We start from the raw sequence: 24234 nt of genomic DNA, 5'->3' as shown, positions 1-24234 counted from the left end.
AAATTAAAACTTGAAATTTAAAATCTAGCTTCAATTGCTGTATGAACATGTGTGATCCATGGGTACTTAAAGCTTGAGCCACCACATCCACAAGCAAACGTTGACCCCATTCCAACACTCTCGAAGATCATTTAAGCATTTATCAAAACCTCTTAATTGGACCATAAACAATGATTTGACAAATTTTTAAAATCTAAACAAATATTCGTACAACTACATTGACTTAGATTTTAGTTAATCATTAAATATATTGTTAAGGTCGTATTCTACCACCCGTAATCGTCAACCTGCAACTCATTATAGGGGTGGTATGTGCTTGTGACAATTTTGATGTTTTTTCTAACAAGTAATATATCACAATTCAAGAATATGTAATCAGATAATTCAAAAGTTACATGTTACTCATGTATATATGCATAGAGGTCAATTGGATAAATGTCATAACTAGATTAGGTTCACACTATACTTAGCCATGAGGAGGTTTATCTTTAAGATACCGAAATTATCCATCGCCATATTCATAGACTGAAGATTTATTCCTCTTAATAATCAGGGTAGGTTTATCTTAAATCACATTACTTTTTTGGATAGCTATCCTTTAAGGATAGTGGGCCCTTGGGCTGAAATTTGGGCCTTGCGATATTGATCCCTCCACATGTTTCTCATGCACAATCAATCAATAATTATAAGTAACAGCATTGCTACTCATAAGTCTCATACACCACACATCTAACTTTTTTTTATTTTATTTTTAAATTTGGATTTATTTTTTTAACTAATTAATTTTTTTCCTTATTATTCATATACTAAACATTTTTCATAATAAAAAAATAAAAAAAAAATATGATATATGGTGTAGAGGCTTATGTTTAGAATTTTTCTATAAGTAAAACTATTCCATAACTTTCGATAGTTTCCTCTATTAATCATCATGTGACGACGACTCCAATATCTTCAAACGATATTTTTCAAACTGATAGGAAGATACCCATACAGCGAAAAGCAAAACAATTAATCAGATGTCGCCATAAGAATAAGAATAATGATGTCATTTATTTTTGCATTTGTTATTTTCAATCACGTCAAAAAGCTTTTAATGTCAACAGCTTAGAATGTAAGAACACTGTTTGATTGTTCCGATACGGATTCAAATCCCTTTTCTTTTCTTTTTTCTTCTTCTTCTTCATCTTTTTTTTTTTTTTTTTGGTGTGGTTCTTTTTTAATGCTTTGAAACCTTAGGACGTAAGAATATAAACCCAGAATCTGTAGGCACAACAGGGAACTCCAACAACCAATTTAAAGCACAGATAAAAAGATCAAAACCCAAGAAACACGGATAGAGAGAGGGCAGATATATCTATCCATTATCCAATACAATATCATATTTTGTCCAAAACAGAATGGCAGAATTATGAAGAAGAAGCAATACTGCCCTTGCCGGGACGGTCGGCTACCTTAAGGGTCTTGTCAATGAGCTTGCGGGCCTTTCTGCTGCGGATCTCGACCTTGACGCTGGAGCTCGTGTCCATCTTCACGTACGGCTTCTTCGACTTCTTCAGCGCCCGCAATTTCGACTTTATCGACTCCACCACGCTCTGGTTCTCCATCATCACTAATGGGCGCAAAGAAAGAGTGAGATATCCGTGAGAAACTGTTTGAGCTTCCCGATATGTGTACATGAAGACGCAGGCCGACTTCCGAGGCTTTTGGGATTCTCAATGGTTGGTTTGGTGTGCAGCAGTGCAATGGCTATTGCTATCGCGTTCACTTGGCCTTGTGAATTGTGACGTTCTTTGGTCACTGGTAGAGGAGGTATACTATTTTATTTATTATTATTATTATTATTATTATTATTATTTATGGATTCTGTTTTCTTTTTTCAAAAAGATTATTTAAGAAATTTTATTGTAATGACAGCATCTAATAAATTTCTCACAGAAGACGGTACTCTATCTAGCGAGACAAAAAGTGGATATTGTATTTGTCCCTTTTTTAGAATATAACTCTTTAGGACAACTTACAAAGAGCTACTGTATTTGCCACTTGTTTTGGACCATTGCAAGAGCCAGTGAGCCACGCTGAATGATTAAACAAACAGCCAATATAGCAACAAATGTAGACAGAAGATTCAAGCAAAAAAACTTGGGTTACTCGCATGATCTGGACTTTCAGAACTTACTTGGCATACTTGCATAACCCCCAATATCATTTTCTCTTTCCACTTACAAACCACGGACTGAAAAGAGTATCAAGCAAAACAAGTTAGATATATACTACTACACTTCTCAGTCCCCCACTACTTTTGTTACAAAAAAGACGGAAGTTAGCATACTGGGGAAAATTTACAAACACCCTTCAAGCAACGATTTCTAGGCCTAATCTCCCCCTCCCTCATCTTGGTCTTGAATACGATCATCTTTACCATCCCCTTCATACCCACCTCCCAAATCACAAACCCTTTCCCACACGTCCTCTGAAACTGGCACAACCGATAGCCTCGGCTGCCTAAACAGAGCAAAACCCTTTAACCCACTATCCCCCTTCATCTCTTTCAAGTCCACCTGCCTCCTCATCTCCCCCACTGCCTTCACATCCACGGCACCACCATTACCGTCACCATCGCCATACCACTCTTTCACAACGGTCACCACGCCGACGACGCGGCGAGACTTGGCGCCGGAGTGGTAGAAGAAGCAGAGGTCGGCGAGCTTCATGGACTTGAGGTATTTCTGGGCTTGTTTGTTCTTGACACCGTCCCACTCGGTCACGCCCCCGTTGGCTGCTTGGTCATCCCACGACCACTCTCCCGGCTCTGTCTTCAGAAGCCAGTACTTCCTTTCTTCTTTGCCCATTGCTAAAACTTCGAAGCCTGTTGTGTGAATAGAATTTTGGTGGCTTTTATGCTGTGCATTCTTTTGGCGGGAGACTACCGAGTTTGGCGCCAAGGGGGTTGTGCTGATCTGTAATCCGTACGGCCCATTGGCTTACTTGTCAGCGTCGGGCCTCAAATGGTTATCAGCGACAGAATCTGGACTAGAAAGTAAAGGCCCTCTCAGTTTTAATTGGCCCGTATAACTTAAACATGGAAAGCTTGAGCGTTTGTTTGGAAAAAAACTCATCTCTTTCACAAACTGTCACCCAATAGAGTTTGGAGGAATGAATGTGAGTGAAGCGGCACGAAAAATTCACGTACGACATAAGCAATACGTGAGTCCGAACTGTAGACCTTTTGATGATGCTTCTAAGTAGGTCTTGCAAATTGGTGGTTAATTGGTAAGCATGATGATGTGGCACGTACAATATTTTGGTAGTTGGAAGATAGTAGACCGAGCATATTGCCATATACTGTGGTCTGGTGGGCCTTTAATGCTTTTTATTTTTATTTTTATTAGTACTATTTGTAAATTAATCAATAAAAAAGCAAAATTGATTTTGTAAATATATTAGATGGTCAGCCAACAGACAACAACCAGTCTGCATTGTCAAATATCAGGGTGTCGTGATCTGCTGGCTGCTGACATAGTCATCCAGTCTCCAGATGCCGCCAAGTGAAGAAAATACAAAATCTAGTACCAATGCCGCTCATTTTCTGGGTCAAAGAGCCGAATGCTATTTATATAGTCCACGTGTATCGATATATAACCAAGCTAGCTGTTGCCTTGTTTCTCTCTAGAGAGATTAACCACCTCCATCACGAGCAGTCCTAGCTGCAGCTCACCCCAATGTCATCGAGTTTTTAAGCTTTTGGCATAATTTTATAGAAAAATTCTATTTATAAATTGAGTTTTACTATATAAAAGTACAGTTACACATTAATCTGTATATTAATATTGATTTATTCATACTTAAAATTTAAATTAACATTGTTTTAAATAAAATTTACTTTTTAACCAATCACATTATATTAGTGCACAGATTAGTGCATAATTATACTTGTAACTATATTTTTCCTTATAAATTTCATACACCACACATTATTATTTTTACTATTTTTTTAATTTTTTTATTAAATATGTGATATATAGATGATTAGTAGAATAATTCAATTATTTTAAAAAGAATAAAACTAAATAAAATTTTTTTAAAAATTTTAAAAAATCAAAAAATAAAAATTTATATAATATATGGTATATAGAACTTATGAATAGTAAAATTTAATCTTATATATGTAATGGGCAAAGGGGAAACAAAAGGAATTACGTATGCTCAAATCTGATGAGGTGTAACAAAACATTAATTGTTTTATTTAGCTGTTGCGCAAAGCTCAAGGCACATGGATGATAATCCTCGGTGACACCATCAAACCTTCACGGCTTTTATGCTGGTTGGTCCCATTTATTTGTTTAAATTGAAAGCAATAATTTTTCAATTTATTAAAAAATGTTTTTTCATTTTGGAATAATAGGAGGGGCTCAATGCGGACAATGAAATTACGGATTATTAGGTAGTTTTGACTATTTTGTAAGACATTAGGTTTGGATTTTTTTGAACAGGTGCTTGGAATCGGAAAGATTTAAAAAAAAAAAAAAAAAAAAGAAAAATTGTAGGTGCCACGTGTCCTTGTAAGTGGTAGATAAGTTGGTCAGACTATGTGGTATGATGAAACTCCTTCATATATGCATAAATCATGCGAAAATGCTTAAGACCCAAAGCTTTTTACACGTATTAAACAAGAACTAAAAAAAACTATAAAATGGAGGGTAAAAGCCTACGTATTATAACGTATATATGCATGGAATGCTTGTTTACAAGATTCCGTACGTTGATCAACTACTTCTCATGTGTAAGGAAATCATACCAAATTATATATATAAATTAATTTTCCACGACAAAAAATAATGTTTCCAACTTGCTAATAATTATATCTTCAGCACAATTGATTCACGCTATGATGTTGTCGTCATGATGGTAAATCCATATGCACTTCTCTCTCCTTCTCTCCACTGATTCGTTCTTTCTGAGTTTTTTCTGCATCCAACCTTTTTCAGTTCTTGGAAAACCAATCATTTTTGCAGTAACATGCACGATGCTTGATTTCAAAGAAGTTTAAAATTGTGGAAATGGAAATTTCAACATGGAAATCATAATATAGAAGAATTGCTCTTTTATTTTCAGCCTTTTCTACCTATTTGCTGCGTTTATAAAACTCTAACACTGAAATATAATGAATAAACTGTACATAATATTATCTCCATCAACACAAACTACTCTTTCCAACAAGAAAAGAAAACTTGGTACGTAATGGATGGTATAATACAATGATTAACTAAAGATCCTGAAACAGAACCTGTGGCAGCTGTGATTTACATAGGAAATTACTGCTACATCCATATAAAATATAACCCAGAAATAATATAAGAATACAGAGCAAAATCTCATGGCTCATTCTTCTGGGTGTAGATGTAATCGATGTGAGCCGCAAGTGTTCTTCTCTCCAAGCAATCTTCTTGCCCAGCTCCTTCACATCTCTCCTCCATAACCTTCTCTAGCTGATCATCCTTCAGAAAAAAGATGTCAAAGACAAGTATTAAGCAAAACCCATGAAATATTGATTGAAAAGCTACTGGTTAAAAAAGTTGCCTTCGATGCTGAGAATTTGTATAAGTTGAGGAGATTTACGTACTCTATGTTGAGTTTTCATTGGAGTGATGTCGGAAAATGTGGGCTCTGGCCGGGCAGTGGCGAAGTTTAGCGAGTAGGAGAGGAGGAGGGTCATCACCCAGAGGGTACCCAATTTGGTCAACATGTTGATCTTGATCTATAGAACTGAGGGACTGTGGTTGGGAAATTTATAGAGATTGAAGAACGAGGGGCGTAGATGGAATTACCAACATGATTTTTACTTTACTTATTTAATGAGAAAAAATGTACGGATACAAGTAATAGGTGGGATCTCCATGTACCAATAAATAAACGAAGGAAGATGGAAAAGTAATAGATGGGTTAAAATTCAAGATTAGAAATTCAAATTAAGAAATAAATACTAATAAAATGGAGCTATCACTCAGTATGTATAATATTGTATGTACATGTAACACTACTCAAAAGTTTATTAACACAAGTTATTTTTTGACAATTGATAGGAGCCAGGCAGATCTATATGAGTAGTGTTTAAAAGAGTATTAAATGATGAGATTGAATTCATTTAATCTGTATTGGAACTCAAACTTATGGTGGAATTTTCAAGAATTTATAAATCGGTTGTACAATGCTTGATTGACCTGGCTGTTTACACTGTTGAATCTCCATACTGTTGAAAAATGCTCCCCTGCATCACATGAAACAGAGGAGGGACCTCCTTTTGGCAATGTCATCTTCTATCAATTGAGATGCAGATAAATGAAGTCTTCAATTAGGAGTTGTCTATGCCTTTGTAACCTTATCTCTTTGATTATTGTAATTGGTTTAGACAGATTACACAGATTGTGTTCATTCCTAGCTACCCATTTTGGAGATAGAATATGAGAATGATATTGATGGCGATTAGAAGAGATTTGAATGAATCATTTGGGTCACAAATTTTAGTTTAATTAAGCGACCATTTATATATTTTAAAGAATTTCAGAATAATAAAAAAAAATACTTAAAAGAATAAAAGGTATGCGATTTATTAAAGGCTTTCACATTATGAATTGGAATTCCCTATAGTTTGTCTACACGAGTTCTAAGAACAGGACATATATTAAATGTTGCAGGACAAACATAATGTTTTTCTTTTTCTTTTTCTTTTTAAATCTCTCTAACACAAGGTTTTAAGATCTTTAGGAAATATTGATCTGTCTCTTTGACTTGGATCCTTCATTTTTATAACAAAAAAGGGGCCTTAGAAACTGGCTAGTTTAATTGCAAGCTCGCAACTTGTCTAGATACTGCTTTTAAATACTAGTTATTGTATTGGAGTAGTGCTACGAATAATGTTATATATAATTGTGGAGTGCGCAAGTACTTTATAGTCACTTTAAAAAAAAGTAGAGTCTATTATTAAAAATTTAATTTTTTTTTATATAAATCTTATATTTATTTTTTTTTCAAAATAATTAAATGGCGCTTGCATAACTGCAACTTTCTAAGTAATTCAACAAAAAATCAGAAGGTGCATCAACTTCAAGGTACTGAATTGTAATGCTCAAAGTAAAACATTTTTTGGGTTAACCCAGATAAAGAATAAAATAAAAGATCTTGAACTCCGGCCTTGATACGGGATTGGTTCCCTTAAGTTGATAGAGTTTTTGCTCATAATTTATGTTCATTCTATTTGAAGGTGTGAAAGGCCCAAAATCAGTAGCTCAAAGCAATGAATTAAGAGCATGAAGGGTTAGATGTTTCTGTATGCTTTAATTAACGGTTGAAAGTTTGGTGGCTCAAAAGTTCAAAGATAAAAGTATGAACCTATTGCCCCAGAATATGAATGACAATTGCCAAATCAAAGAAACTTCCATGCTCTCTCTCTCTCTCTCTCTCTCTCTCTCTCTCTCTCTCTCTCAAACTATGACCCTTTTGCAGTCTTTTAAAAAGAAATAAATGATAGGTCATTATCAGATTAAGCGTGTATGCTAGAAGATTATTGACCCCCAATAGCAAGTTGACAAACTTTACTCTTCTAGATTCAAATTGCTGCAATTACTAAAAACCTTTTTTTTTTTATTTTTTATGTATGAAAACAATACTTGTCTATCCGTTTGTTTGTTGGTTTTCTAGAACATATACAAATAATTTTGTTTTTGTTTTTGTTTTTGACAAAAGCCACAAGATGGATTCAAACGTAAGTGTTCTTTGTCGACATTTCATTATTACGTTCTCATGTTGGAATTTGACAAAACTACGCTTCACACCCCCTAATTATCACCTATTTTTTATATATAGGCCTTCAAATTTCCAGAGTTTTAAGTTTGTTATTCTCGGACGATGTTAGAGTTTCAATTTACACCTTCAAGAGTCTGAATGGATCATTCCCCAAAAGAAAAGAAACTTAAAAACTTTCAAGTCTTATAACACTCTCACCGGACTATTTAAATATAAAAAATTATACTTTTTAACTATTAAATAAACTAATAATTAAAAAAATTAAATTTTTTTAATTTTTAATTATTTATTACTATATAATGAATAAATAAAAAATTTAATGTGAGAATTTGATATGAATATTCAAAACTAAATTCATCTTATATTATTTTTTTATTATATAAAGAAAAAACAGTTATTCCAATGTGAAGATTTATGTGAATGGGAAATAACTAAAGTCAAATTCATCTCATATTTATAAAAAAAATATCCTTTAACTTTAACTTCGGAGATACATATTGTAATTCATTAGTTGTTTGAAGATGACAAATACCAAAATTGAAAATTTGAAGGTAACGTTGCAAATATCTTATAAATTATAATTTACATAGAAACCAATCTCCTGTATGGAGAGTTGACATCAGCAGTTGCGTGTCTTCCCTAAAAATCTTTATAATTTTTGTGTGGTATGAGATGCAATTAGCCTAAAGATTACAAGGAATACAATGACCATTCAGTTTCTAGAAGAAGACAATTCGTTTTTAGACATAGTTTCTGCTTATTCTCTTTGACTATAAATGATGTCTTTGGTAACTTCCTGGAAACCAATCTTACACAAAAATATCTGTTTGGCATGGATTCTTTTCATGGAATTACTGTTATTATTATTATTATTATTTTAAAAAAGAACTGCAAAGGTGGCATAACGGATAATAAAAGAGGGCCCAATATAAAATTTCTAAAAAGGAAGGCCCACGCACTAGTTGCTTCACCAGCCTGGAGAAGAACCGCATGCTTCCAACGGGCTTGAGTAGGCCCACCAAAGGGCGACGTATAAACTTAGTCTTTTAAAAAAAATTAAAAAAAAATTATAATTAACCTATTAAATTAAAATACATCATGAATATGAAGCCTGTCACATAATTGACATAAAAATTATAATTCATTTCACTATTTTATAATTATAATTGGTTTTAAAGTACTTATTGATAGCAAAAATAAAATATAATAAAAATTGAGATGAGAAAGAAAATGAGAGAGAAAAACTTTGAGTGATTGAATAAAAAATATCAATTTTTATTTATAGGAAAATTACATATAGATGAAATAAGATAAATATCTTTGTCATAATAAAAATCAAATGTTTTGATCGGATAATTATGAAAATGTATAAAATCAAATTCTCTAACACTTACTTGTAAATAGAAGAAATCTAATCAAACAATTGCCCACCGTTAAGATAACAATGTAAGAAAAGAGTTAAAAGTCTGATGGCCTGATAGTATATGACTCAGTTCTCTAAATAAAAAATTTGTGTTGAAAACCCCCACTCTTTTAAAAAATAATAATAATAATAATAATAAAAATGGTGGGGAAGAAGAAAACAATGTAGGAAAAGAGTACCGGTCCAAATAAACCGTGGCTTTATCAAAGTCACTAACTTTTGGCGATTCCGAAACAGGGCTAATTGGCTTTTTCCTTCTTATCCAGAAGGTGCTTGATGCTTGATGCTCATAGAAGTCTATCCAATTCCTGGCAGGGTGAGGGTGCTAGTACATAAGGTTTATGGAGAATAATGACCATTTGGGATCCGATGGACCTACATTATGAGACACTTTGCTTGCCTTCAAGGCAAAGTGCTTTCCTTTACAAGTCATGGACACATCAAATTTCATCCCAGAAACATGAGGACTGAGGTCTCTCTCTCATTGTTTCCCAGACTGTTGCATAGTGGGACCCCTCCAACATGATATGTCCTATTAGAATATATCAGTCCAAGAATCTAATGTCCAAGAAAGAGGGACATGGGAAATTGATTTGGGGTCTTATAGACTCGAGTGCTATATATATTTCTTCTACGAAAATGGTCGTGTGTATAAATGATTGATACATGAACTTATAAAGGGTGGTATATTTCAACAACCATCGTGAAGATCAGATACATTCAATTCTTCTCTGCTCCTATTCAATACACGACAACGAACAATATCTTGCAGGAAATAATATTGCACATCTCTCATCATTTGTCATATGAGAGAGAGAGAGAGAGAGAGAGAGAGAGAGAGATGTTAGCAATCATTAGATTCTACAGTTCTAACGTGTTGGTGCCAATAATCAATTACAAGATTGTCTAGTTTTAACTTTTGGGTGTCAACAATCAATTTGCAGGAATGCTGACACTAGTGTAGTGTGGGCCTTTTCCCCCGCTCTTGCCTCCCCCATCATCGTTCTTTGTTCCTCCCACTATATCAGATTCTTCTGTTCAACAAATATCCTGACCTCTAGATCTCTTCTTCATTGTTATGCCACACCTCTCATCTTTACTCAACTTCTTAAAACTTGCACCTTTATTCTCTTCCACTCCCACCCTTCCAAGTTTGCAGGTTTAATGGCTTCCTATGCATCCAAACCAGCACCTGCAAAAAAGCTCAGACAACATCTCCAAGACCAACAAGATCCTTCCAACCTAGACATTTACCTTTCTGAACGAAGCTGGTATATGAAGAGCTGGAGATCACTTGGTTGTGACTGCAACAAGGGAATAAAAGGGATCTCTTATGTTACAAGGATTTTGGCATCTGCAATATACAAGTTCATTCCCACTAACAATAGCCAGGAGCTTTCAAATGAAATCGTTTCTCCCGCTCGCAGAAAGACCCATCTAATCGCAGAAAAAAGGGTCATATTCTCAACAAAATGTTTAAATGCATGTATTTCGGCTGATTATAGCAACATTGAAGAAAATTGTTTACGTTCTAAAAGAAATCGAGGCGGTACTCATGCAAGCCCTGCAACGGCCTTCGAATTTGGGAAATCAAACAGAGTGGAGGTACGAAGCCTTAGAATTATAAACCATGGTTGCAACTTGCAAGGACGCGTTTCAGATTTCAATTTCTTTATCCCAGCATTACTTGGTTATAGTTTCATCGATTTAGGCTCACTAATCAACAGGCTACTGCAGATACAATACTTCAGTGGATAAGCATGGAAGAGAGCATGCAGCTCAGCACTACATCAGTACTGAGGGAAGCACCATCCAACGAAGGTTCATCGATCGGTTTCATAAACACTGTATTTTTTTATTTATTAGAAAAACAAGGAAAACATAACAATGCATCTCCTGGTCTACAATTATTAACATGCATATTTCATTCTTTGTGCAACAAACAGAGGGTGACTTCAAAACCAAAAAAGCCCTATCAAGTTACACATCCATTCCGAGCATAAGAGACGTAGGAGACTCCATTGTCTCCGTTTCTCTATTACAATTATTGAAAAACTCATCGATTGAGAAGAGGAGCCATGTCAGTTTCGCCAAACCCAAGGGGTTAACTTCGAAGGGTTCTTCCGAGTCTTCTCAGTGCCTACGATGCAAAAGGCTCTTGCAGCAAAGGAAGCAGCTTCTATTTGATTCTGAGAAGGAAGCCCTGGAAACCCATGGAAGGAATGAAAAAAAGGAGCATACTCAAGGAATATCAGACACAGAAGATATGGAGATAATGATCTGTGAGCATATCTGCTCATGGGGGAAACAAGCTGGAGGCTTTACAAACAAATTAACCCACCAGATGAATTTTGATTTCTCCAAAACATTAGAAGAATGGTGTGATTTTCATCAACTGAAAAGGGAGATAGGCATGAAGATAGGAGATGCTATCATGGAAGAAATTGTCAGAGAAATGATTGACTTTTTCTATTTTTGCAGTAAATAAGGTGTTCAATTTCCATCCACGGGAACAGATACTTGAGCAAACACCTAGGGCTGGGCTTCTTGAATTCCGGCAAGTGAACAGGCTGGTTCCATGAAAGCCAGGAATGAACATGAAGAAAGCATACCTCGAACAAATCTTGAGGAAGAGAAAATCAATCAAATTATCCTCGATTGATAAGTTACAAGCTACTCATGTTTACTTCTTTCTTTCTCTACAGCTAATAAAAGGAAATGCTATTTCTTCCAAGTTCAAATATATACAAGCTAACAGATCTCCGATTCATGTGTCACACAAATTATATTCATAAAATATAATATAAAAACACTAATACTATTTCAAGTAAGATGATAATGGCAAGTTTTTTTATATGTCATACGTAAGTTTGCAAATATATTCATTTATTCCAGCAACTACGACAAATGAAAATTGAGCCACGTTATTATAAACGAGTAAGGTTAGATATAATTATGGAGTCTGTAAGTATCTCGCAATCTTTTTAAAAAAGAGTAAAATTTATTATTTATGTAAGTCTTATATTTAATTCTTTTCTTAAAAAATAAAGAATTATACAGCACTTACGCATTTTACGATTATAAATATCATTTTTACTTACATATTAGAATGTAGAAATTCACTTAATATGATACCTATCCAATTAAACATGGCTCGAACTTCAAATATATTTTATATTAGCAGGGATATTAGGAACAAAAACTCAACTAATTTCGAAGAAATTACTAATTCTTTATTTTATTTATAATTTGATTGTGGTGCTTTTTATATATAATTATTTTTTTTCAAATGTGGTGCATTTCTTCCGTGCATGCGGGCCATGCGGCCCTGTAGAGGACTCCTTTTTTTTTTTTTTTTTTTTTTATTACTAACATTAACAAATTAGATAAGAAAGAAAAACAGAATATGAAGTGCATTAATTTTCAATATTCTAATATTTATCGACATGCTATTTTATAATATTTTAATTTATGATGCTTTAATATGATTTTGTAATTATAATTGTATTTATTTATAATTCCTACTTGACGAGAAAAAAAAGTTATTAAAAAAAAAAGATATAAATAATAATTTTTTATTTTTTAAATGATTTTACTTCAGTTTGAGACCGCATAAAACGCTTGCTCATCTTCATCCCTTCCAAAGGTTTCGTTCAATCGTTTTCCGAAATCTCAAATTTCCCTTTGGGCTTCGGCAACAAACCCCCGTGAATTTAGACTTAATCCTGATGCAACTGCAACCATGAAACTGAGACTTAGATCCGTCGAATCCAAGCAAACCCTCAGAATCGAAGTTCCCACACCTTCTACTCTCCAACAACTTCAAGAAACCCTCTCTCAATCAATCTCCTCTTCCTCTTCCTCTTCTCTTCATATCTCTCTCAATCGCAAGGACGAGCTCCAGGCCTCCTCACCCGAGGCGTCCCTGCACTCCCTCGGAATTACCTCAGGTGACCTTCTCTACTTCACCTTCGATCCCGCCGGCTTCTCCTCTTCTCCAATCCAAACCCGGGTCCGAGATTCCGTACAAAACTCTCAAGCCCTAGCCCCTAGATTCTCTAATCGAGACACCGGGTCTGAAATTACTCGAGAACCTAAGACCCTAGGAGAAATGTCCTCGAATCCAGAAACTCTAATTCCTGATCCGTCCGTACAAGGGCTGCCAGAATGGCCTGATGTTGCTGACTCCGACATGAGTGATTCAACTATTCTTCAGGAACAGGGCGGGTCCCTGGTGTCGGATTCAGATTACGAAGAAACCCTAGAAATTTCGAGTGCTGAAACCGTGGAAGTGGCTGATGGGTCGGTTTCATCATCGGGGAAGAAGTTTTACGAGCGGTGTTTTCTGAGAAGGATACTGGGGGAGGAATTGGGCGATTACGGCGGGGACCACAAGCTCTTGGTGATTGCGGTTCACGCGGTTCTTTTGGAGTCCGGTTTCGTCGGATTCGATTCCATCTCCGGTATTCGGATCGACCGTTTTCATCTTGCGGATGAGTGGCCTTCGAACGCGTTCACGATGTCGCTTTGTTACACTCTGCCAGAGCTCCTAGGTAATGATGATGGATATGCTGCTAAGGTGCCTGAAAGTGTTGTTTTGAAGTTTCAGAGTTTGGGGCACTTTATCAATATTTACGGGTCTCTGGCTGGGGGCAAGTCGGGGTTGTACAGGGTGTGTTTGAATGAGAATAGGTTTGCGCCGGCGATAGGTTTGGCGAACGGCGATTCTAGTGATAGGACTAACGACGAAGATGGGTACCCAGAAAGTGAGGTTTTTGAGTTTTGGAAGATTGTGAAGGATGGGCTTGCATTGCCACTCTTGATTGATCTCTGTGAAAGGGCTGGGCTAGTGCCTCCCCCGTGCTTCATGCGCCTCCATGCGGAGCTTAAGCTTAAGATTTTGGAGTCTCTTCCCGGAGTCGATCTGGCAAAGGTGGGATGTGTGTGTTCGGAATTGCGATATTTGTCTTCCAACAATGAGCTGTGGAAACGCAAGTTTGAGGAGGCATTCGGAGGGGGAGGAGGAGGGATTGCAGCGCGGGAATCGATTCCATGGAAGGATAAGTTTGTGTCGGAGAGCAACAAGAAGAGGAAGAGGGAAGCTTGGTCATGCCGAGGGGTTTTACTACCAGTAAGAAGGGACCCTAATCCAATCGGGTTTCCTCCTCCAATGGTGGGGGGAGATTATGACCGCCTGCCGGGTCTTGGCGTCCCGCTTCACATTGGACGACATACCGTGGTATTTCCGCGGTTACAACTAAGGCGGAACTTCACACCACGTTGTATTCTGGGACCAGGAGGTACCGATGTCTAGTTTGGTGGCTCATTGTTCGTGTTCTGTTATCATGCATCTATCTCTCTCTCTATAGTCTATATATATAAGTACGATGTTCAGACGTATTACTAGAATGTCAAGCTTAGTTTGCTTTGAGAGTTTATGTGGAGGAACTTGGATTCTTCTCTCTTTTTTTATTTTTTGAATAAGTAATTTTCTTCTAATTGTTAGTAGTGTGGATGACGTTTGCAAGGGAAAATGAATGATGTTCTCTTCTTAATAATGGTATTTCTACTTCACTAAGTCGGTTCTCTTGTTTTCTTACGATTTTTTAGTTCATAAGCATGTTGGTGGTGAGCAGAGGGTGGTGTTTTGCCTTTAGAGAAGGATTGAGAGCACTATGGTTATTAAACTTTCGAAGTAAGATGGGGACGCTGCAGCAGACAAGTTGCTTAAGTAGCGGCAGTCATTTGATCCATCCCGGTCCCTTGTTTCACACGGCTATAACCTGCCAGGCTTTTTCCACGAGGAAATCGATTTTTCCATGGGAGATAAAAGAAAAAGGTCAAGAATTCAAGACCAGTAAGGACAAGAAAAACCAAACGTAAAACGCACCAAATATAGTCTGGCTATAGAAATTAGGAATGGAACTTGGGTTTTGTGACACATGTTACACAACCCTTGAAAAGACAAGAAAAATACTAAAAGCACGCAGGCCAGCCAGCCAAAATATGACATCATTCCGCCGAAATCACACAGGATAAATTTTAGATTTCTTAGTACTCATCGCCTTCATCATCCTCCCCCTCTGCTGACTCAGCACCAACCTCCTCGTAATCCTTCTCCAGGGCAGCAAGATCCTCACGAGCTTCAGAAAATTCTCCTTCTTCCATGCCCTCACCCACATACCAGTGCACAAAGGCACGCTTTGCATACATGAGATCAAACTTGTGGTCAATGCGCGAGAACACCTCGGCCACACTAGTTGAGTTTGAAATCATGCAAACAGCCCTCTGCACCTTGGCCAGGTCCCCTCCTGGAACAACGGTGGGAGGTTGGTAATTAATGCCGCACTTGAATCCTGTGGGGCACCAGTCAACAAACTGAATGGTGCGCTTTGTCTTGATGGTAGCAACAGCTGCATTGACGTCCTTAGGCACAACATCACCACGGTACATGAGGCAGCATGCCATATACTTGCCATGGCGAGGGTCACATTTGGCCATCATAGACGACGGCTCAAAAGCACTGTTGGTGATTTCGGCAACAGAGAGTTGTTCGTGATATGCTTTCTCTGCAGAGATGACTGGTGCATAAGAAGAAAGCATGAAGTGGATTCTTGGGTAAGGGACCAAGTTGGTTTGGAATTCAGTCACATCCACATTCAGGGCACCATCAAACCTTAGAGAGGCAGTCAAAGAGGAGATCACCTGAATTCCAAAAATAAAAAATAAAAATACAAATAAACAAATGTGATACTATATTTTGTGATGCTAGAGAATTTTTCCTCCACTGAGATTCATTTTATACGAGTAAAAAACACGAATATGCCAGTGAGGAAAAAAAGGGGGTACTTCCCCGATTTTTATCACAATTTGAGGTAAAACAATTGACAAATATCAAATACATCAGAATACAGATTCCAACATTATAACCGTGCAGCTGCTTACCTGAGAGACGAGGCGGTTGAGATTGGTGTAAGTAGGTCGCTCAATATCAAGGGAGCGCCTGCAAATATCATAGATGGCCTCATTGTCCAAAAGTACAGCCACATCAGTGTGTTCCAGGAGGGAGTGGGTCGAGAGCACGCTATTGTATGGCTCAACAACAGATGTGGACACCTGAGGAGAAGGGTAGACTGTAAAACCCAGCTTTGACTTCTTGCCGTAGTCGACAGACAATCGCTCCAAGAGAAGGGAGCCAAGCCCAGAACCAGTGCCTCCACCAACGGCATTGAATACCAGGAATCCTTGGAGGCCAGTGCAGTTGTCAGCAAGCTTTCTGATTCGATCCAAGCACAGATCAACAATCTCCTTGCCAACTGAAACCGGAAATTGACTTTTCATACTCTGCAATTGACATACTACAGAAAGAAAAAGAAAACGCAGAGGTAAGTGCGACATGCTTACTGGTATAGTGGCCACGGGCAAAGTTGTTAGCAGCATCTTCCTTGCCACTTATAAGCTGTTCAGGGTGGAAGAGCTGGCGATAAGTTCCGGTCCTCACTTCATCAATGACAGTAGGCTCTAGGTCAACAAACACGGCTCGAGGGACATGCTTCCCAGCACCGGTTTCACTGAAAAAAGTATTGAAGGCATCATCACCTCCACCAACGGTCTTGTCACCAGGCATTTGGCCATCAGGCTGCAAAAATTTTAAAAAGAAGTTAGCAACTTACCAATCAAACCAGATACTTGAACATGGACTAAAAAAGGGCGCATGAAATGTTCATCCCACCTATTTTAATGGCTTCAAAATACCACCAAAAATTGAGGTACAAATTAAATCACCAGTTCTCATGCAGACAAGTATCCACAATTTTCAAAACGATCTATTAGAGATTTCCGTCTCTGATGAGTAAGCTAATTAAATGAGGGAGCATCTTACTCTTTTTCAGATGTAAAAAAGCATATCCCTATAATCTGAGCATAGATTACTTTGAAAAAGAAATTCAAATAAGCTCCAAGTCATGTCAAACCAATACGACAAACATGTGATTCTTAAAAGAAAAGGCAAGTTACACAATCAACAGGTAGCAGCATGCAGCCAAACCAATCAGCGATTAGTAATATTCAACTAACAGAAATTACGTGAGAAGCTTGGAAATGAAACGTATTGGCGAGCGATCGTTAACATTGGTCTCCCTTTCAATTTTATGATAATCATTTTATCAGATCGAAACAGAGCCTTGAAAAATAAAAACGTTCAGTCTTAACATAGGTACATTAGGCAGATCCGATTCCAAAACAGGCAGATCTAACGAACTAAAAACATGCACCAACGAAAGAAAAGGTACTACATATCAAGAATCAAATTAACTAGTCGGTGAGAAAATGATATTGAAGAAACACAGATCTACGAATAAAAATGGTCTAGCGAAAAGAAAACGACCAAAATGAGGTGCGGAACTTGCAGATCTGACCAAACGTAAACGCAGTCAGCGGAGAAAACCACAGATATTACCAAACAAAAGCATCTTAGAGATATTTCTATATCCGTACTAAAACAATGGAAAGAGAAGGAAGAAGAAGAAGACCTGGATGCCATGCTCAAGGCAGTAAAGCTCCCAGCAGGCGTTGCCGACCTGAATACCAGCCTGACCAATGTGGATTGAGATGCACTCTCTCATTTTCTCTAGTAAGTGAAGTACAAACTACGTGAGGATGATTTAGCGAGGGAGGGAAGAGCACAAATAAAGATCGAAGGCGTTTATCAAGACGCCCTCTGGTGAAAACTGGTGGTGATAGATCTGGAAGAGCACGGGGTTGGGTGTGATATATAGCAGGTGGGGAGGAGCGAGAGAGAGATTTAACCATAGGCGTTGGTTGAGCCAGTGCGAATTGAGTTGGCAGTCTGTGAGTGGCGGTTTGCCTAACCAACCTACTAACTATGGTTATTCATTTTTTGGATTTTTGAATTACTAAATTTTGCCGCCCGAGGCTCCGAGCGGCCTAGTGGCCTGCAGGCAGCTGGTGATCAACAACGTTCTGTTTGGCTATGAGGCTGGGCTTTTCCTCAATCCAGTTTTTATATTTTACAATGCACCATTCTACTTCGTTGCTTGGTTGTTTCTTTGGCAACTAGGGTCTAGTCAGCCCCATTCTATCTAATGTTTTTATATTTTTTAAAACAAAGTCGGTATATACTGATTTTAAAATTTTGTGAACCAATACTGAATCAATTTACTATCAAAATCGAAACTTTTAATTTTTTTCAATTTTGATCCGGTCCAGTCTAATTTTTTAGATTTTATGGATTATTTATATTAGTAAGAATATATTTACATATACTAAATTTTGATCCGGTCCAGTCTAATTTTTTGGATTTTATGGATAATTTATGTTAGTAAGAATATATTTACATGTACTAAACTATTAGTATATTTATATTATAGTATAAATACATTATTTTCAAATGATTAACATATAGTAGTATAATATTGAATTTAATTATAGTCTATAAAAGTTCTATACTTTTATACGAGTATATATGATCAAATGTGTAAAAATATATTTATAAAAAATATATATTATAATAATTTATTATGCTAAAAATGTATTTATCCTTAATATATATATCAAAAGTAAGTTTATATTAATAACTTAATATTAATATCTATGTTTAAGATTAAAATTTTATGTTATATTAATTAATAATTTAGTATATAATATAATATAAGAAATTATAAATATATATTGGTCATGTTTGATTTAACCGGTTTTCATATTTTCATAAATATTAAAACCGGTACCACACCGGTCCAACCGGTTTTTTGATTTTTTTTTTTTTTTTTTTTTTTTTCTTTACATCCCTTTTGGCAACTTTTTTTGACAGGGCGAGAGAGAGGGTACCAAAGCCAATTGAAATTATGTGATGGGAAGTTATATTCTTTGTTCTGAAAATTGTATCATTTTCCGTTAATATAATTAATTTAAATACTTTTATATCTTAACCATTTAAATGAACAATTACTAAACTATATTAAGTAAATAAATATAATTGAAAATACAAGAAATTTCAATGAAAATTGACGTGGAAACTTCTTTATTAATTTTAGGGTGGGAAAAAATGAATTAGAGCAAAGACTTAAAGAAGCCTAATAAGATAATGAGAATTTGATCCAAAACACTGACAGAAAAGATGAAGAAACTCAAATTTAGATTCTGTAAAATGCCAAGCATGATGCGTTGTAATGCAATAAGATAATGAGAAGAGGCTTCGGCTTTATTTGAATGTTAACAATATCTCAAATCATATATGAAGTGAGCTGTTTGTAAATAATAATAAAGTAGTCTGAGAATAGCTATGTTTCCAAACATACCCTTCATCTTTTTCTTGCTCTCCTTCATGTGTTCACTAATGGTGGAGTAAGACAAAGGCAGGAAACTGTTCTTAATTCCCTCCCAATTTTTAATAGATAATAAAATCGTCAAAATTGCAATCCCAAGTATGATCCAATACTCACATTGAGGATCGAGTTACACAGCATTGTCCATATGTCCTGGTAAAAATGCCTCCCTAATGGATGGTCTTGACCTGGATTGATTGGAAAGCCATTGGGGTTGCACGGGTTGAGGCGACATCTGAGACGACCAACACAGCATCCCCCTCCCTAAACATCCCTCTCAATTTTATTAGATCAATGCTTTTCGAGATGTTAGCTTCCATGTCATCTGATAGATCAAGGAGGAGGGGAATCACTCCCCACTGCAGATTCAGAGCCATTCGGGTGCTATCCTTATTCGTGAATGCAATTATTGGAGGGTTTGGACGGTTCCGTGATAAGAGTGATGCCATGTGTCCATGCTTTGTGTACACAAAGATTGCATCCACACCAAGTTTGTTAGCTGCAGGCAGAGCACACGGTTGTGAGGTACAAAAAATATGAACACAACTGAAACTTGCATTTAAGCATCACAGGCCAAGTCATTGGTGTGCGGACATAGTTTTTTTTTTGTGCGCGTGCGCACTTGAGATGGTGAGAGCGAGAGACAGATTATTGTTCTCAAAGTGCAATTTACTTTTTTGTGACCGAAGGTAGACTGAAGCCACTTCAGAAAGCAGTTATGTACCGCAGCTTGGAAGTCAGCCTCTCAGAGCAAAAGTTTGTGTATTAACCTATACTTTCATAGAATGACACACCATAAACTAATTCTCACTTTCCTCATACCGTCAGAATCTGAGCAAAACAATTGTGTTTGAACTTTGAACGCAGTGACAAATGAGACAATGACTTGATATATGAACACTTTTTAGTAACAAACTCCAGCAAGAGCTAACAGCTGCTATTTAGATGGTTTTTGAACTCGGAATAGAATGAATTTAGACAGTGGAGAAGTGAGATTACCCATTTCTGCAGCACAATTGCATATCTGTTCAGCAATGCGATCAGGCAATGATGCTCCCAGTTGATACGAATGGACAAGACTTTGTTGATTGTCCTCACGACCCTGAGTTTCCATTCGACTGCTGGACATCCTCAAGACAGAGAGAGCTTTCTGTCCATATAAACCAATGGCTGACTCACCAGACAACATCAATGCATCTGCATACTGCCGAACTGCTTCAGAAACATCAGCAACCTAATGGCACCAAATTATATATATAGTCAAATAATATACATTTGAAACGCCAAGACTTTTTTATACATTATTTCCCAAGCATCCCCCCCCCCCCCCCCCCCCCAAACCAAAAAAAAAAAAACAAAAAACAGAATTCCTCACTACCAAAATAATGATAGTGGTGGAGGTACCTCAGCACGTGTTGGGATTGGATATTCAACCATGGACTCGAGAAGCTGAGAAGCTACAATCACTGGTTTGTTTAGCTTCCTGCAAACATTAATTATCTCTTCTTGCACAGTAGGAATCTGTTCGAGTGGGATTTCGACTCCAAGGTCACCTCGAGCCACCATGATTCCGTCAGACGCCTCTATGATTTCTTCCAACTTCTGAAGAGACTCCAAGCTCTCTATCTTTGCCAATACCCTTGTGGATCTGAAAAGCAAGCAAATTGATTCAAAGCAAAAACAGCAAACTAGAATAAAATCTGCATTCCTACTTATAACAAAAAGTTAAAAAAGGAGCAAACTAGTAAGCCTAAATATCCCAAGTTCCAAGTGCTAAATAAAGCATAATTACTACCTACAATTTTTTTTTTTTTTTTATCAGTAGAGCATACTAACTTCTTAATAACTAGAGCATGATATCTATCAATACTTTTAACACCACATCACAAGCATGACAACCAGTTCATCTTCACCAGGAATAACTAAGACAGAAAACATGGTAAGGAGAGACTTGATGTGAAAGATAAATATTTGGGCTCTGTTTGATACAAGCGAGTATTAAGATTGGTCAGATCCAAGCTCTGAGACACTAGTGTTAATATCATAGTATTTTTGAAGAAATCAGGTTGCTCAAGAGGAGGAAAAATAAGTAATAATATGTAACCACAGGAAAAGGAGATTAAAATAAATTTTTTGTGATAGCCTAATCCTTACTTGGATGATTTGGTGGAGAGGTAGTTCTTAAGATGCCTGACGGGACCAGAATCGTTTACAAATGACATGGCAATGAAATCGACACCTTCAGAAACTCCAAATTCAATGTCAGCCCAATCCTGTGGATATGAATAGTGAATTTAGGAGCATCAAAAGATATTGCTTAAATTACGGGTTTTGCAGTTTCCTCTGCAGACTGAATAGCATGTCAGCATTAATGATGTTTTGATCAGGAAAACAAATTTCAAGAACAAAAGCATGTCAGCTCGACCTTAGTTGATAGAGTAGGAAGCCCATAATTCCTTCCCACAAGCTTCCCATCTCTCCAAAAGCTCAATTTAGCCCGAGGTAGGAATAAACCAGGGTCTCTACACTTACAACGTAAATCACTCCCAATCTTTTCTATTACTTCAAACCCTGCCATTCCACCATCAATAACAAGTTCATCTCCCACCTCGATACCTGGACAAGTAGTAAATTTAATTTTTTTTTATAGGTGCAAGTAGTAAATTTAATTGAGAACATAAATCTCAAAAAATTGAATATCACTGAGGTTATTGAGAGAGAGAGAGAGAGAGAGAGAGAGAGAGAGAGAGGGAGAGAGAGAGAGAGAGAGAGAGATCAGAGATTGGGCAGGTTGGTTGGGGGAGCTGGTTTTTTATTCTATTAACAGCGATATGCGACTACCTTCTGAAAAACCTTCGTAGTTGGCTTGAACCGTGAATGGACGCGAACCGTCAAACTTTTGTGCAGTAAACAGCCAGATTGAACCATCCTGATCATCCAAGTAAAAGAAAAACTCATCAAAATTGCATCTTTCCTATAATAGATCATCATTAGAGAACTAGACATAAAAAGATGCTGTACACATATTTTTCCAAATTGATAGCTATATCTAAGACATAAAAACCAGAAGAAATTAGTGATTTCAATGTAGTTACCTCTGCTTTGACAGAGGAAGGAGCCCCGTGATCCACGACATGAATCTGAGTACCTTCAGTATCAATCATCACCGAAACACAAAACCCCTTTGCATCATTCAACCTCTTAATCTTCCTAATCACATCTCGGTGCCAGGCCCTCGCATTATGACACATATTAAGCCTAGCCACGTTCATCCCTCCCAATGCCAACTTTTCCAATTCCTCCGACGAGCAACACGCGGGCCCAATCGTGCACACGAGCTTGGTCTTCCTCATCCTCGAGAACTCCTTCTCCCTCAAGTCACCCTCCGACACCACATCAAACTCCAAAACCCCACTTGAGCTCTTCAACTCACGCAAACCTTCCGATCCCTCCACGCCCACTTGTACCGCTGCCCGTACTCCAAACCCAACCTTTCCCTTAAACTTCCCCTCGTCACAACGAGATCCGCCACCAAAAAGCGGCGCTCCAAAAACCCGATTCTTCGAATCCAAACACGAGTTTTTAGTGATGATTCGACCGCACATTAGGCTTAAATCCCGGACGATCTCCATGGATCGAAAACCAGTGCTCTCAAAATGAACTCCTCGATGAAAAGATCAAGCTAAAAGATATTACTTGGGATTGAAAGCACTTGGATTGGTAAAGAAACCAGTGCTCTCGATAAGTTTTAGCACCCGGTATCGAAAACTCCGCAGGGTTTTGGGTATTGGAGAATACAAGGCAACTAGAAGGGGGCCCTGGGGATTTTCTGTTAAAAAAGTCAAGGAAGAAACCCTAGTTTAATTGGTATGCAACACCAAAGTGCCTCACTATATTAGGTTGTTTGCATTAAATAATTTGAAAAATTGACGACAAGTGAAAGGGCGGTAGTAGACAGTACTAGCTGGGCAAGGCTGCCAAGGCAGCTGTCCAAGTTTAACGGTCAACTTCTGTTTCAGGGTTTAGATTTTGCTCTGCTTGGTGTCGGCTGTGGTGTCACTTTCCCTGCAGTTTTGCATTAGTGTTGTGGGCTCATTTATAGCGTCTGTTTGGTTGGGTTTCAGACTCGTCAGGCGCACATAGGTTTTTAATTTTGAGTAATGTTAAGTACAGTCATTTTTACATATTTTCTGTGCACTCTATTGATATGATTGGTTGGATTAATTTCTTTTTAATACACAACTAATCATATCACTGGACTGTACAAAGAAGTCCACAAAAATGACAGCACATAAAATTTTCTTTTAATTTTTAAGGTCGTGTTTAGTCGTTGGGATGAATTTTTTTATTTTTTTAAAAATTAAACTCCTCTTACTTTATTATATATATTTAAATATATATTTCGATTTATTTATATTTAAATATATCTTAATAAAATTTATAAAATATTATTATTTATATATCAACTTAAATTATTTAAAATTATCTCAATATCTAAACATATTCTTAAATTTTATTGATCAAACAGACATTTAAGGAAGGGTATAGAAGAGAGATAAACGAGAAGGTGATCAAAAGTTTAGAATTCAATAAATACTCCAAATGAATCTAAATATAATAGTAAAAAAATAGAGTGAGACCATGAGAGGAAAGTGGGGTAAAAGC

The 24234-nt window shown here is 36.9% G+C and overlaps 6 protein-coding genes across 6 annotated transcripts; 2 read left to right on the top strand and 4 right to left on the bottom strand.

The window, feature by feature from the left end:
- Positions 1-1217: 1217 nt before the first annotated feature.
- On the bottom strand, positions 1218-2017 carry LOC122314456. The gene has a single exon (XM_043130072.1). The coding sequence runs from the start codon at positions 1677-1679 to the stop codon at positions 1410-1412; it is 270 nt and encodes an 89-aa protein (XP_042986006.1). The 5' UTR covers positions 1680-2017; the 3' UTR covers positions 1218-1409.
- Positions 2018-2161: 144 nt separating this feature from the next.
- Positions 2162-3073, bottom strand: LOC122314455 (thymocyte nuclear protein 1). The gene has a single exon (XM_043130071.1). The coding sequence runs from the start codon at positions 2850-2852 to the stop codon at positions 2376-2378; it is 477 nt and encodes a 158-aa protein (XP_042986005.1). The 5' UTR covers positions 2853-3073; the 3' UTR covers positions 2162-2375.
- A 6728-nt stretch (positions 3074-9801) lies between these two features.
- Positions 9802-11983, top strand: LOC122314454. Its single transcript, XM_043130070.1, has 3 exons — positions 9802-10831; positions 10954-11047; positions 11173-11983. Exons 1-3 carry the CDS (start codon positions 10391-10393, stop codon positions 11712-11714), a joined length of 1077 nt encoding a protein of 358 aa, XP_042986004.1. The 5' UTR covers positions 9802-10390; the 3' UTR covers positions 11715-11983.
- An 844-nt stretch (positions 11984-12827) lies between these two features.
- LOC122314452 (F-box protein SKIP22-like) lies at positions 12828-14804 on the top strand. Its single transcript, XM_043130068.1, has one exon. The coding sequence runs from the start codon at positions 12969-12971 to the stop codon at positions 14538-14540; it is 1572 nt and encodes a 523-aa protein (XP_042986002.1). The 5' UTR covers positions 12828-12968; the 3' UTR covers positions 14541-14804.
- A 302-nt stretch (positions 14805-15106) lies between these two features.
- LOC122314453 (tubulin alpha chain) lies at positions 15107-17981 on the bottom strand. Its single transcript, XM_043130069.1, has 4 exons — positions 17758-17981; positions 16631-16865; positions 16172-16542; positions 15107-15931 (listed from the first exon to the last, which is right to left on the bottom strand). Exons 1-4 carry the CDS (start codon positions 17848-17850, stop codon positions 15278-15280), a joined length of 1353 nt encoding a protein of 450 aa, XP_042986003.1. The 5' UTR covers positions 17851-17981; the 3' UTR covers positions 15107-15277.
- A 1443-nt stretch (positions 17982-19424) lies between these two features.
- On the bottom strand, positions 19425-23609 carry LOC122314451 (pyruvate kinase isozyme A, chloroplastic-like). The gene is made up of 7 exons (XM_043130067.1): positions 22665-23609; positions 22411-22498; positions 21995-22185; positions 21724-21842; positions 20974-21217; positions 20569-20803; positions 19425-20068 (listed from the first exon to the last, which is right to left on the bottom strand). The coding sequence occupies exons 1-7, from the start codon at positions 23199-23201 to the stop codon at positions 19740-19742; spliced, it is 1743 nt and encodes a 580-aa protein (XP_042986001.1). The 5' UTR covers positions 23202-23609; the 3' UTR covers positions 19425-19739.
- Positions 23610-24234: the final 625 nt, after the last annotated feature.

This window comes from Carya illinoinensis, chromosome 6 (assembly GCF_018687715.1).
Source record: "Carya illinoinensis cultivar Pawnee chromosome 6, C.illinoinensisPawnee_v1, whole genome shotgun sequence".
NCBI lineage: Eukaryota > Viridiplantae > Streptophyta > Magnoliopsida > Fagales > Juglandaceae > Carya > Carya illinoinensis.
Note: the sequence above shows the minus strand (reverse complement) of the source record. Positions and strands in the feature narration are given on the sequence as shown.

Bases quoted from the DNA above. Each gene is read 5' to 3' on its own strand.
- LOC122314456 (XM_043130072.1), bottom strand. From the start codon at position 1,679: ATGTACACATATCGGGAAGCTCAAACAGTTTCTCACGGATATCTCACT.
- LOC122314455 (XM_043130071.1), bottom strand. From the start codon at position 2,852: ATGGGCAAAGAAGAAAGGAAGTACTGGCTTCTGAAGACAGAGCCGGGA.
- LOC122314454 (XM_043130070.1), top strand. From the start codon at position 10,391: ATGGCTTCCTATGCATCCAAACCAGCACCTGCAAAAAAGCTCAGACAA. The intron at 10,832-10,953 runs GTACGAAGCCTT...ACTAATCAACAG, and splicing joins GGAAATCAAACAGAGTGGAG to GCTACTGCAGATACAATACT. The intron at 11,048-11,172 runs GTTCATCGATCG...TGCAACAAACAG, and splicing joins GGAAGCACCATCCAACGAAG to AGGGTGACTTCAAAACCAAA.
- LOC122314452 (XM_043130068.1), top strand. From the start codon at position 12,969: ATGAAACTGAGACTTAGATCCGTCGAATCCAAGCAAACCCTCAGAATC.
- LOC122314453 (XM_043130069.1), bottom strand. From the start codon at position 17,850: ATGAGAGAGTGCATCTCAATCCACATTGGTCAGGCTGGTATTCAGGTC. The intron at 16,543-16,630 runs GTAAGCATGTCG...TTCCGGTTTCAG, and splicing joins TGCCCGTGGCCACTATACCA to TTGGCAAGGAGATTGTTGAT. The intron at 15,932-16,171 runs GTAAGCAGCTGC...TTTGGAATTCAG, and splicing joins TCAACCGCCTCGTCTCTCAG to GTGATCTCCTCTTTGACTGC.
- LOC122314451 (XM_043130067.1), bottom strand. From the start codon at position 23,201: ATGGAGATCGTCCGGGATTTAAGCCTAATGTGCGGTCGAATCATCACT. The intron at 21,218-21,723 runs GTAAGGATTAGG...CTTGCTTTTCAG, and splicing joins CTCTCCACCAAATCATCCAA to ATCCACAAGGGTATTGGCAA. The intron at 20,069-20,568 runs GTAATCTCACTT...CTCTGCCTGCAG, and splicing joins CAATTGTGCTGCAGAAATGG to CTAACAAACTTGGTGTGGAT.